This window comes from Vombatus ursinus, unplaced genomic scaffold (assembly GCF_900497805.2).
Source record: "Vombatus ursinus unplaced genomic scaffold, bare-nosed wombat genome assembly UNPS02000577.1, whole genome shotgun sequence".
NCBI classification, from domain to species: domain Eukaryota; kingdom Metazoa; phylum Chordata; class Mammalia; order Diprotodontia; family Vombatidae; genus Vombatus; species Vombatus ursinus.
Window position 1 is genome coordinate 20322398 of NW_020940355.1, and position 14645 is coordinate 20337042.

General features: G+C 39.7%; 1 protein-coding gene across 1 annotated transcript in view; it reads right to left on the minus strand.

The window, feature by feature from the left end:
- Positions 1-759: 759 nt before the first annotated feature.
- LY86 (lymphocyte antigen 86) overlaps positions 760-14645 on the minus strand; it is a 139161-nt gene continuing 125275 nt past the window's right edge. Inside the window, exons 4-5 of the mRNA XM_027864013.1 lie at positions 5995-6047; positions 760-1714 (exon numbers count right to left, since the gene is read on the minus strand). Coding sequence (XP_027719814.1) covers positions 1631-1714; positions 5995-6047 — 137 coding nt within the window. The 3' untranslated portion in view covers positions 760-1630. The remainder of the gene's footprint in view (positions 1715-5994; positions 6048-14645) is intronic.

A 14645-nucleotide genomic window follows, 5' to 3' on the forward strand; every position in this document is an offset into this window, starting at 1 on the left:
CCAATAAATATAATGTAGGAAACAGAAAGAATGGAGGGAAATCAGCCTGGGTTTTGGAGGCTGGCCAGAGGTTTGCTAATCTGGCATTGGCCCCAGGGGGAGTCAAGGCAAGGCAGTTTTGCTGTGCAAAGGATGCAGTGGTGGAGCTGGGCTTGGAGTCAGAAGACCTGAATTTAAATCCTTCCTTAGGTACTTACTAGCTCTGTGACTATGGACAAGTCATTTAACCTCTCTGGGCCTCAGGTCCCTTTTCTGAAAAAATAAGAGGTTGGATTTGATCCTCTCTAAATTCCCATCACATGCTAAAGCTGTGAACCAATGGCTAGTATAGCATGGGAGCCAGAAAAAAGCAAGATATAAACAAGGAAGGGGGAGTGTCTATCTTATACTGAAATGAAGGCTAGTTTAAAGATAGAGTCACTTGGTACACTGAGAGAGGGAAGATACAGGGACCCCTCTTTATTTAGCTCCACAACTGGTAGCATAGGCCCATATGCCCAGGGTCCAGCAGGGGTGGGGAGCCTGTGACCTTGAGGCCACATGTGGCCCTCTAGATCCTTAAGTGCGGCCCTTTGACTGAATCCAAATGTTACAGAACAAATCCACTTATAAAAGGATTTGTTCTGTACAACTTGGACTCCGTCAAGAGGCCACACTCAAGGACCTAGAAGGCCACATGTGGCCTTGAGGCTGCAGGTTCCCCACCCCTGGTAAGGAAACCAAACCAAAATTAAAAAAAAAATCAGGACAGTGAGAGTTAAAGAACAAAAAAAGACAAAACATTTTATCTCTTTTTTTCTTCTAGGGTTTTGAAGAGTATGGGTCTGTGGGGGAATAAATTTGCCATAGGGAGAGGCTTATGTTCAAAATCACACTGATCCATGAGAATGAAGATATACGGTAAGTATATTATGAAGGGAAGGAAGGAATCACATTTATTCCATTCACCCCCATGTATAATCCTTTGGGGTCTCCTTTGCCTATGTACCAACAGAGAAAAAGTTACAACTGAATGCTATAAATGAGCATTCAGTCTGTGGTGTCATCTCAGATTTACCTCTAATACCCCTATGATATCAGATTTATCCTAGATTCTGTGGGTGCTGGCCTCTGACATGGTTTCATTTGCAAGGGTGGTAGGCATCTCGGTAAAGCCCAAAGTTGAGTCTGAGATCTGGTTGTGTTGCTTTACCACCAGGCATTAGGGAGATGAAATTAAATTTCAAATCCAATATAGTACTAAAATTCTTCGAACAAACCACAGGTTAGCACTGAGGGCTGGATACTTCATTCTATTTAACTCCTCTGGTAGATCCCCAAGGAGTCAAAAAGGATGAGCATTTGGTTGTGATGATCAATTAGGAAATAGCAAATGAGGACCAGGGAGTGCTTAACTACTAATGCTAGGCTCATTAGAAACAGATAGATAATTTCATGGGATTAATTACACCGGAGGGTTCTGGGGACATCTGCTCATGGGGCTTAAATCAGCACCTGAGGCTTCTGGTGAAAATTGGTTCTTACAGCCCCTCTGTCGCTGACACTGGATAGCCTGCCTATTTGCAGGGATTTGGGCTTTCCATCCTGCCACACTTGGCCATGCTCTTGAGCTTGAGAAAAGGGTGGTCGTTCAGTAGCTAAGGACAGTAAAGTTGGCACAAACAATGGTGGAATTGTTTTCATTGTATAGTCTCAACAAGATGTGGTATTCTCCCTACAAGAAACAAGAACAAAATATTAGGCTGATGTTGTTTGGCATACTCAAAATGGAGGTGCAAAAGGCCATATGGAAAATGTTTTATTAGAAGAATGACATGTGTCTCAGGATTTTCACCTCACTGCTGGCCTTTCAGAAGCACTGATATCTCCTAGTGTGTACTTCTGCATCCCCTCTGCCCTTGGAGCTAGTGTTTAAGTACTATGAAAAAGATCCCACTGGATGGGTATCCCATCTCCCAGCTGTCTTATTGTTCAAGTTACTGAACTGCTATAGTTTCAGGTAAGGTTTTATGATTTTAACAATACCAACATAAAAAAGAGTATGTTAATTATGAGCGAATACTCACTTTAAACTTTCTCAGCTTTTTTGTTTAAATTTTTTAAAAATCCTACTTTTTTTAGTAGACAGCCCAGAGTGAGCTTTGTAGAAAGTACTTATAAAAGATTCTAATGGGAAACATACTTCATTTCTTTGTGGTGAAGCCATCATCTAGGAATATTTTTATTTGAGACAAGGACCACAAATAAATCGCACCTTAGATAAATGGCTGGAAACTCACCCTCCTGTTGAGAAGGTATAACACCATCCTGAGATGGGAGAATAGAGATTGAGGGACACCAAGATTAAGCCATTGCTGTTAAATATAGTGGGGGTGGGGTGGGGGAATGGAGAATAGGGAAGGAGTGGGGTTATGTTTGAATTAAAGTGTTGTCCTGTTAGTTTCCTAGTTTTAATTCTTACTAACTGGATATTGAGCTCTGTTGTTTCTATATGACTTACAGTTGATAAATACTATCAGCCCCTCTAAATTTGGCAAATATGGAACCCTAGGAGACACTCAACCATGTCACTCAACCATGGTGCAGATAAGAAATGTTGAGATAATTGAAGGATGGGGCATGAAGTTTGTAGTTCAGAAGTATATACTCCAGTTTAGGAAAAGTCTACTGGGGCGGGGCATGACAGCATGGAGGTGATTGGGACCAGTTGGCTCCATGTTGGGAAGCTCTAGTTTCTTTCTTTCTTTCTTTCTTTGAAATAATACCCCCCCCATTACATGTGAAAACAATTTTTAACATTTTTTTTAAATTTTGAGTTCCAAATTCTATTCTCCTCTCTCTCCCATCTCCCCTCCCTGAGATGGTAAGCAATCTGATATGTTATACATGTACAATCATATAAAAAATATTTCCATATTAGTCATTTTGTGGAAGAAAACTTGAACCAAAAAAAGTGAAAAAAGAAAGAAAGAGAAAAATAGTATGCTTTGGTCTGTATTCAGATGCCATCAACTCTTTCTCTGGAGGCAGATAGCATTTTTTCATCATGAGTCCTTTGGGATTGTCTTGGATTGAAGCTCTGGTTTCTTGGTGTTCATAATGCCTGTGCCACCAAAGTTGTGAGGATGGAAGAGAGAACAGTTAACCTACATTCTGCCGAGCAGAGCACTGGTCTTAGGAGCCAGGAATCTGATTTCTTTCTTGACAATAACATAGCAGAGGTTTTTATTCACAAGTTACACTGGAGAGAATATTGGACTCAGAGTCAGGAAGTCCTGAGTTTCAATATTGCCTCAGTCACTTGCTATCTGTGGGAACCTAGACATCCCTTAACCTTGCTCAGCCTCAGTTTCCCCCTCTGCAAAATGAGGATAACAATATCATCTCACAGGGTAGTTGTGAAGACCATATGAGATAATATACATAACTAGAAAGTTCAAAGAACTGTTATGTAGGAAGTAAGCATTTATTAAGTGCCTATTATGTGTCAAGCATGTTACAAATAGTATCCCATTTGATCTTCACAACAACTTGACAAGGTAGGTGATATTATTATCTCCATTTTTCAGTTGAGGAAACTGAGGCAAACATAGGTTAAGTGACTTGCCCAGGGTCATACAACTAGTAAATGCCTGAAGCCAGATTTGAACTCAGGTTCTCTTGGCTTTAGGCCCAGTGCTCTATCCACTGTGTCACCTATCTGCCTTGCTATCATTGTTGATATGACAATGATGACAGATTGATGATGAAGATGATGATGATGATGATGATGTTGCCCATGTGCAATATGGGACCTTAAGGGGACATCTACCCCTGATTCAGACAAAGAAAGCTGGAGGGAGGCCCTGGCTCTGTTTTCTGTCTCAGAAGGCCTCTACAACCAGAGGGAGATGAAGAAGTCTCTGGCTGGGCTATGGGTCTTAGCTTTCTATCTAATAGTCCGAGATCTTATCTGAATCTCTGGTGATAGGGGAAAATTTGGGGATTCCTCTTCAGTTTTGTGATTAAGGGAGTTTTAGAGAAACAAAATCTCTAGGTCTTATATCTTTACCATATTCTTGAGCTTAATATTGGTCAAAATCACTTCAAGTGTATTTTTATTGATTAAAGGGTGGTATAATGATTTGCCTATATAGGTGCTGGGTCAGACTGCTTAAATTTTATTAATTTTCTGTTTTGAGGGATTATCTATGTACATACATAGACATATACATATGTGTATATATATATATACATGCATACTTTAAAAATAGCTTTCTGCCTCTGTTTTTTCATTAGGAGAAACTAGCAAAGATGCTGTTAAACTATAAATAAAAGCCATTATTGCAGAAAATATCATGTACCAGATGGTAGTAGTCAGTGGTGTCTTCTCAGAAAGGAAAAAAAACGTCCCATTAATAAAAAAAAAAAAAAACAACAAAAGTAGAAAACGTCCCCTTTGTTCAGGGGACGTTTTCTATAGGATTATACACTCTTCGGAATGAAGAGACTCTCATTTCCTTGCTTATGGCTCTGTAGGATTAGACTGAAAGACGAAGAGAAGGAAAATCTGGAGAAGTGACTTAGAAGGGGAGAAATCAGAAATTGCTGACCAAGAAAGAAAATGAAGGCCAGGGGCCCTCAATGAGATGACTCCCTAAGGAAAAGGAACTTGGAGCTGGAAAATGAAAAGAAGATAGAGAAAAGAAAGATTTGAGGCTGAATGAAGGATGGAGTGTTTATAAGAGAAGATCTTTCCCTGGTGTCAGGTCTGGTTTGAGAAGGATGAAAGGGTGAAGTGAAGCATAGGTTTGTTGTTGTTGTTGTTTATTTATTGTAGACAATCACGTGTATACTTGTGTTTTATTTTCTGTTCCTCTAAGGAGTACCCAAACCCAACCCATGACTTTTCAACTTGGGCAATTCTTAGCCATTTCCTGATGGATTCGTCCAATGTTGTGTTCCTTTTATTCTCTGCTCTCACTCCCATTCCAGCCCAGCCCAGCCCAGCCCAGCCCATATTTTTAATGGTCATACAGGTCCCAAATGATGTCTTTTATGCCATGTTTCATACACAAGTTATCATTAGGAATAGGCCACGTATATTCACTATGAGCTTTTCTGTTGCCCTCCGGACCACTAACATTTTTTAATCTTTTGAGATTTTGATGTTCTTAACCATATAGAATATATGGCTATGGTGACACATGAAACAGATAAAAATACAAAATGATACCCAGTCATTTTTTAAAGAGTGTCATCTTTAAAACGTGGTGCTTAGAGTTAGGATGACTTGACCTGAGTTTGAATTCAACATCAGACACTTCCTAGATGTGTGATCTTGGGCAAGTCACAAACTCTGTCTCTCTCAGTTTCCTCAATTGTAAAATAGGGATAAACCCAGGGTTGTTGTCAGTATCAAATGAAATGTACTTGTAAGTGCTTAGCATAATGCTTGCAATATAGTAAGTACTTAGTAAATGGTTTGGGGCAGCTAGGTGGCTCAATGGACAGAGTGCCAGTCCTGGAGTTAGGAACGCTCATCTTCTTGAGTTCAGATCTGGCCTCAGACACTTATTAACTGTGTGACCCCAGGCAAGTTACTTAGCACTGCTTGCTTCAGTTTCCTCATCTGTAAAATGAGCTGGAGAAGGAAATGGCAAACCATGCCAAGAAAACCTCAAACGGGGTCACAGAGAGTCAGACGCCACTGGACAACAACAGCAACAACAAAGTAAATGGTTATTCTTTTCCTCTCTCCCCCAACCCCTTTCAGCTTGGTAGAGTTAGTTCTCCAAAGCTAAGGCTTCATTGGCAAAGCCTTCAAGAACCCAAATTCATCTCCACCTCACAAAGAGGCATTGGAGAAGAACTTCCATGGAAGAAGGAAATGTAGGCAAGTTAGAAACAGGTGAAATATTGAACAGCAATGAAAGATATATACGACGGCAGAGCTGACTCAAGCTAGGCATTTGTGTGCTTGGGAGAACTCTACACTCTTAGGAAATAACTTACCTTGCCAATTGGAAAGGCAGAGTTATTGATGTCTCCAGCATAGTAGACCTTTTCTGGAAAACAGGTAAAAGACAGGGAGGTGTTATTCAATATAATGAAAGAAAAAGAAGACATTTGAATCTCTTATGGTCACAGTGTGCCATTTTTCTGTATTAGAATAATAGTGATGATAAATATGAGGTCAAACATGAGAGTGGGGAAGGTCCAGCACATGAGTGTGGCAGTGACCTGTGTTTATTCCTTCCATTGACACCCCTTGCCTTGGGGCCAAGGGTCAGAGATTGAATTGTTTCAGCTTGGGAAGTGGTATTGTGCTTCTGTGTGCAGTGGTGGGGTGAAGCTATGGGAGCTTCCCCTGTTTAGCAGAGTAGGGGGTTTGAAACTGTGTTACATAAGAGTAGGAAAGTCTGGTCCTAGGCAAGCAGGTGAATAAATGCAAATTAATGGTCTCGAGTAAACTTTTTAAGAGATCCATTAGGGGCAGCTAGGTGGTGCAGTGGATAGAGCACTGGCTCTGGAGTCAGGAGGACCTGAGTTCAAATCCAGCCTCAGACACATAACGCTCACTAGCTGTGTGACTCTGGGCAAGTCACTTAACCCCAATTGCCTCAGCAAAAAAAAAAAAAAAAAAAAAGAGAGATTCATTAATTCAAGATCTTGTGTGTAGTAGATGCACAATATACAGTATGATCATGTTTCAAAAGTCTTAGTGCAGTTTTAAGCTTTAATAACTTCAGAAGTATAAATGCCATAAATTCACAAACAATGTCATTTGAAAGTTTAATTATTTAAATTTTTCTCATGTTTATTTTGGATTACATATAATAATTATATATTATATATTTTGGATTATATATATGAATTTTGGATAATAAATTCTTTTACAGGTGCAATGATTTCTGGATGACACTTTCTCAGACTTGTGAATCAGTAGAGGAGATCTTTTTTTGTCTCCCTCAGTCACCTCTTGTATCTCCATTTGACCTTTTTTTGTGTGAATTCATGTCAAAATTGTTCTCTATGCATCCAAAGAGGGGCAGAAGGGAACGGAATAAGCATTTTTTTTTTAATATAGTGTCTACTATGTGTCAGGCACTGTGTTAAGCATTCTTTACAAATGTTATCTTATTTGATCAAATCCTTATTCTTTGGATGATCTGAAGACTAGCATTATAAATGCAATCAGTGACACTTTCAGTGACTAAGTGACAGCTGATGAAAGTTTTTACAAAGTTCAAAAATTAATTAGAGCCAAGATATATAGTATAAGATGGTAGTTTTACTGAATTTTTATAAGAAATATCAATTTTTAAAAATATAAGTAATTGAGCTTTCAGATGTTCTTTTTTTTTTTGTAAGTTTGTTTCTGAAGTCATTAAAACTTAAAATTTCATTTGGACACCTCATGTAACTATTGATTAATTAAAGGATTGACTGATGGAATATCAGATCCTTGGAAGAAGTTGTCTTTGTATTCCCAGCACTAGCATTTGCAATGACTAGCACATGATAGGAACTTAAAAAATATTTATTAATTGATTGTATTCGGGCTGCTGAAGTATCTTTCAGTGTCAGGAATCTGCAGGGATGTCTTTTTTCTTCTTTTTAAATAGTATTTTTTCCTATTGTATATACAGACAATTTTTAACACTTATTTAAAAAAAGATTTTAAGTTCCAAATATTCTCTTCCCTCTCTCACCTCTACCCCTTCCTTAAGACAGTAAACAATTTGATATAGGTTATATATGTGTAATCGTGTAAAACATATCTCCATATTAGTCATATTATGAAAGAAGAAATAGGCCAAAAGGGAAAAAAAAATAAAGTGAAAATAGTATGCTTTGATCTGCATTCAGACTCCATCAGTTTTTTCTCTGGATGTGGATAGCATTTTCCATCATGAGTCCTTTGGAATTGTCTTGAATCATTTTATTGCTGAGAAGATCTAAGTCATTCATAGCTGATCATCACACAATGTGGCTGATGCTATGTACAATGTTCTCCCGGTTCTGCTCACTTCACTTTGCACGTAAGTCTTTCCAAGTTTTTCTGAAACCTACCTGCTTGTCATTTGTTATAGCACAATAGCACACCATAACATTGATACACCACAACTTGTTCAGCCCTTCCCCAATTGATGGGCATCCCCTCAATTTCCAATTCTTTGCCAACACAAAAAGAGCTGCTGTAAATATTTTTGTGCATGTAGGTCTTTACCCCTTTTTAATGACCTCTTTGGGATATGGACCTAATAGAGGTATTGCTGAATTAAAGGGTATATACAGTTTGATTGTCCTTTGGGTATAGTTCCAAATTGTTTTCCAGAATGATTGGACTAATTCACAACTCCACCAACAGTGCATTAGTATCTCAATTTTCCCACATCTTCTCCAACATTTATTATTTTCCTTTTCTGTCACAGTAGCCAAAGGGATAGCTTTTTGAGCAGATGACTGACAACATGCTATGGTTTTAGGGGTACCCTCCTTATATAATCACTTTCCTCACTGCCTTACTGATAGTTGAAATGCCCAGTCCATTCTTTGCTTTAAGACTCTCTCGTTGGTTAAAGGTCATCAGGGTAAGCCTTAGTGTAAGGTATGCTTCCATGTGAAAGGTCATCTGATCTTTTCTTTAAGTTAGATTTTGATAGGTGGAAAGGGGGAAAGAGTAGGAAGGCTGTGGGCTCCTTGTGAAGAAGGATGCTTACAAGGAGAAAACATATCATGGGATGTCAGATTTTGAACGAATTATAGAGATTATTCAATCCAATTCCCTAATTTTATAGGTGATTTGCCTAAATTCACTCAGCAGGTTAGGGACAGAGCTGGAGGGAGAGCTCTTGATTTTGAGATCAGCATCTTTTTCAACTTCACATGATACCTCCAGGCAACAAAGGGAGCCTGAATTGCTAAAGACAACGTTGACTTCCTTCACAGTTTTGTCTAAGGCTGACCCTATGTGGAAGAACTTCTACCCTTAGAGTTCTTCTGCCTTCTGACGTAGGCATTCCCAAGGGATAGGAGAAACTGAGGTACAGAACCCAGGTTGCCCCTGGAAGTTTGTTGGCAGGATAGCCTCTACACTGAGCCTGATTGGTTGTGGTTTATCAGTTGGAATTAAGCAGGGAGACATTTGGAATTTTCAACTTTTAAGTCAGAGTGAGGTGTCTGAAAAAATGATGGCCTTTATGTCCAGGAAGTCAAGGGGTAAAAAAGATAATAAAAGCAAGCATGGAGGCACTAGTTAGCTGAAACAGCTTTATATTCTAAAAAAAGCTTGGCACTTAGGGAGAGGAATGTACTTCTAGAGACGGTGAATGCCCATTCAAGTCAAGGTTCAGAAAGACAGACAGGACTTACCCCATCCTCCTCTTTACTGGAAGAAAAGCCAATGTTCCCTCCCCACCCCTGTCTGATGACTGGGTGTGTGTAGTCTCTCTAGTGGCTTTTCTACAAAAGATCTATGTCAAACAGAGCATTAAGTTAGATGAATGAAGGCAGGGACCCCTCTTCCTCTCATGAGCAAGAAGGACTGCCTTATCTGAGGAATCTAGATATTGTTTTCGTATCCTAGCATTGTTGGTGTTTAATAAATGTTTATTAATTGATTGTTAATCAATGCTACCTCTCTACTGAGGACAGGGATCATTTCACGTATAAACTTTGTACCTACCTCCTCCAGGGACCTATTGTATATTGCTTTGTAAACAATAAGCACTTAATAAATGTTTGTGGTTGTTTTAACACCTTAGGGTACCTTGAAAGTCAGTAACTCCTACTTCACATTAGATAAAGAGGCCTTTTGGGTCATTGCAAACTGCTTGTGCCCCCAGTAATTGCACAATGGAGATTTTGGCTGTTACCTTCTCTTGAGGAATCTAAGGGCTTTTACCTTGTATCTATCATCTCTGCCAAGGGAGCTAGGGTAACATGTGTGGCATGAGCTGTTGCTGAGACACTACTGTGGTCGCCATGTCTTAGTGTCCTATGGTATATGTCCTGCCCCCTCCCTTGTATTTCCCTTTCTCCTCATGGCCTCTATACCTTACCCTTGCCCTGTAAAGGGCACTTGAAACCCCGAGAAGCTCTAATTTAGGAAAATGCTATTTCTTTGCATTTTATTCATTCATTCAATAAATACTTATTGAGAAGCTACTATGTGCAAACCACCACAGATAAAGCAATGGAGTATAAACACATGGTTTTACCCTCAATGATCTTTCAGTCTAGATGGAGGAAATATTGTACGTGTAAATTATATTTCACTTTAAATATATGTAAATATTATACATGTAAAATGTATTTAACTTTAAATACCAATATAAGACAATATGTAGGGAGACAATATGATACTGTGGAAACAGTACTAGATTTGGAGTGAAAGGACTGGAGGAGAATCAGGCTTCTCTGCTCTGTGTGACTTTGGGCAAGTCACTTAACCTCTATGGACTACAGTCCCTCAGGAAAAGAGAGGGTTAGATTAGCTCATCTTTATCATCCCTTCCTGCCCTAAATCTGTGGTCCTATGTTCCTGGTAGAGGCAATAATGTTTTGACTTCAGGAAAGGGATAATGAATGATAGTGGTTCAGAAAGCTTAACAGAAGGGGTGGAATTTGAGTGAACCCTTGATACTAGATGGAAGACCTAATTTAATTATTGTTAATTCACTTTCCACAGTGTTTGATTTGCACCTGGGAAGTACGTTCCCCACAGGTCTGACAAATCCCTCTGAGATAAATTTGAACCTGGCAAGGCTGCTGCCAGCATCCCCACATGTCAGGCCCTTGAGAGCTGAGTATGGGAGTCAGGAAGGGTGCAGAAACTGAGCTGAAAGACCCAGATGGAAAATTGTACTCCAGCTCTGACTGCTCTGGCTGCGAGCTTCCACAAGTTCCATAATCTATGCTAGGTTCTCTAAGATGGAGATTTCTTGTCTCCTCTGAGTGTTGTAGAGAGAAGCTCAACTAACCCAAAAACCACAGCCACGGTCCTGATCACTGATTCCAACTTTCTTCTGTGGGTCTCCTCTGGGCTTACCGTTCAGTTGCCATACGTGCCATTCATTGCTTGCTCCCTCCCAGTTGGGCAGGATCCAGCTCTGAGGAACGTCACCCCGACAACTACCATGTCTACTAACTATCCTTCGATGATTACTTAGGGCCCCCACATCAGCTAGTCTGTGCTCCTCACTATTAACACGTTCTTAACTGAGGTGAGAGATTTTCATTAAGTAGGTCTCTGGAGGTTTCCAATTTTAAATTGAGCTTTTTTGGGGGAGCCCGAGAATTGCTACAAGTAACTCAAGATGCTTCCTCACCTCCTTCCTGCTCCCCATCTTCCCCCATGAAGCAACACCTAAAATTAACTTTTCACTCCTTTCCTTCTCAGATCTTTTCTCATGGCGAGATTCTTTTAATTAACATTCTCACACTCCTATAAAAAGACCACCTAGTACATCTGCACCCACTCCTTCCTTTCCTTCATTGGAAACCTTTATTAATTTTTAATTGAGTATGGTGTTTTGTTGGGGCTTTTGGTGGTGATGTTTAATTTTTTTTTTTTACCCTAGTCAGTTTTTTTGTGGTCTGGTTCTTTTCTTGGAGGATTCACTGGGGTGGGGCATAGCACCATCTTAAAGGGAAATTGCTGAAATAGGAGTTCCTAAAAGCTTTTCATTTCAGACCAACATGGTTACATGAGGGGATTTTTTTGGAGGGGTTTGGGGGAGAGCTCAAGCAACTCACTGCTTTCACTCAACATTAGGGGATTTTTAAAAAATCCTGCTTAGTATTGCTGTGTATTCCAGTATTGCTCAGTATTCCAGTGTGATTGATTCTAGGATAGCCTCAGAAATATTCCATTTTTGGATGGAGGGGGTTGGTGGTTCAGATCTGTGTTTTTCTCTTTGATGAAATCTCTCTCCCTGATTCAAAGAAGCACCCATAGTCTTAGATTGTAAGCTCCTTGAAGTCAAGGACTGTCTTTTGCTTCTTTTTGTATCCCCAGTGCTTAACACAGTGCCTGACACATAGTAGATACTTAATAAATGTTTTTTGATTAATTGATTGAGAATTTCCTGGAACCAATGAGAGGTTAAGTGACCTACCTAAGATGGCAAGTCCTGGGGAAAAGACCTAGCCACCTACCTCTCCTTTGTAGGCCCTATCTCTGGTGCCTCCTGAGGGGTCATCTTTCCCCCTCTCTTTTCCTCTCCAGAAAAAACTGCCACTTACCTCCTAGCTTCCTTCAGCCTTGTCCTGGACCTTTTCCAGGGTCACTCACTTCCATCTTCTGTGACCTCTTGGGTCTTTTCCTGTATCTGCCCCAGGAAAAAGATCCCCTCTGCATAACCTCCTATGGGCTTCTTCAGCAATGGCAATGCACAATGGCCTCCTGACAGGGCTCCCCACCTGCCTCTGCTCCTGTTTCCAATGAAACAGGCCTCCTTAAGACTCACAGGATGCAATGTTACCCACCACTTGCCATGAATTTGAACCTCAAAGGAGGACCTGCTTCAATCTTTTTATGTGCTTCTTTCAACAGAACTCTCTCCAGCACTGATAATCTTCCTGGACTCACTCTTCAGTGCTTAATACACCACCTTATTTCTCCCCCTCCCAGTGATTCTGAACCTCAGGCTGCTGACGCACAAATCCCAACTGCCAAATCCCTTATTCCTAAACACCTTTCTCCTCCCCCACCCGTGTCTTATTCTAGATCTTCCTGGCCTTTCTCCTCTGCTTTCTCCTTCTCCATAATTAACAAACTTTCCTTTCATTTTACATCTTTCTATTTCTCTCTCCATTCATCTTATAGTTTCACTATGATCTGACTCCCTCCTTGTAACACTATTTTAAATAAGCATTTATTAAATGCCTAACAGTAAATAATTATTATTGTTAATTATTGCTGTGCTTTACAAATACTATCTCATTTGATCCTCACAACAATCCTGGGAGGTAGAAACTATTATTTTCTCTATTTTACAGTTGAGGAAACTGAGGCAGACAGAAGTTAAGTGACTTGCCCGGGGTCTTATAGCTAGTAAATGTTCTAAGGCCATATTGGAACTCAGGTCTTCTTACTGTGGGCCCAGCATTCTATCCACTGTGTCATCTAGCTGCCAACACTCTTTACATTACTGGTTACATTTTCTCATACGTCCTCTCCCTTCCCAAGTCACTCAACTCCAGTGGTTGTGGTAGGGAAGCTGGGATACTGCTTGCTCCCTAGTGATATTTCCACAACCATCACGTGGTAGCATCTTCTCTTTTGACATTCACTCACACAAAATTTATTACTGTCTAGATTCTGGTGGTGGTCATCTATCCACTCGGGACATTCTCCTTCCTTCTTTGGTAAGTTCAGTGCCTAGTTCACACACAGTCTTTCCTAACCAATATGTGCCTTCCTGATAGAGGACTTCAATTCATATATTGATGGTCCCTCAAATATCCTAATTTTCCATTTCTTCAATCGACTCAGTTTTCATGAATCTGTCTAATCTACACACAAAAAATGATTATACCCTTGATCTTGTCATCACCCCTAAGTATCCCACTTCTATGTCCATAAACTCCAAAATTCCTCTATCACATTATAATCTTTTATCCTTCCATCTTTCTTTAAGCCTTATAACTGCCTTACTGGATTCTTCAATTTCACCTTGATCCCCTTACCTTCACTCCCACTTTCTGCCTCCTTCCCTCCTGCTCTGTTGAATGGAGCTAGAGGAAATGACAAAACTGAGCCTATTGGATTCGATATAAGTTTATGTTATCTAAGCTCAACTTGACTTTCCCAGCAGCAAGGCAGTCATTTCTACCTGCCTAATCAATTTGCTAACCCAACTCTTCATAGAAGCTGTTTCAAGCCTTCTCCTCTCTGTTCAAGCTCCCATTGGTGCTCCCATTCCCACCCTCTCAGCTGAGGGCTTCAACTCATACATATTTCACTTCCCTTTGTATATTGTCCTCCCGCATTAGAATGCAAGCTCTTGGAGAGTGGGGACCACCTTGTTTGCTTGTTTTTGTATTTCAGTGCTTAGCACTGTCCCTGACATATAGTAAGCACTTAATAAATGGCTCTGTTTCTTCATCTTCCTGACTTTCAACTCACCTTTTTCTCCATTACATTGTGGCTGCTTCTCAAGTCACATAAGTAATCTTCATATTTATAAGATATTCTTCATATTTATATTTATATATTGGACTAAATGATATCTGAGGTCCCTTCCAGTTTTAAACAGAATAATCTAACTAAATTGATTTTTAAAAAATATAACATATTTAATATATACTTAATATATATTTAATACTTTAATAATATTTAATATGTAATGTGTAAAGATAACCCGTTTAAATCTATTTAAATAGTATAATTTATTTAAAACTAGAAGTGACCTCAGAGATCATTCAGTCCAATCCCCTCATTTTATGGATGAAAAAATTGAGGTTCAGAGGAATAAAGATATATTTACTTGTGGTCTCACAGTTCTTAAATATCAGAACCTGGAATAGAACCTGGTCTTATGACTGACTCCAAACTCAGGGATCTTTCCTCTATATCAAAACTTTGCTTACTTTCTCTAGCTCTTGTCATGTGTCTTTTAATATACATGAACCAGGGCTGCACATAGTTTTCTGGG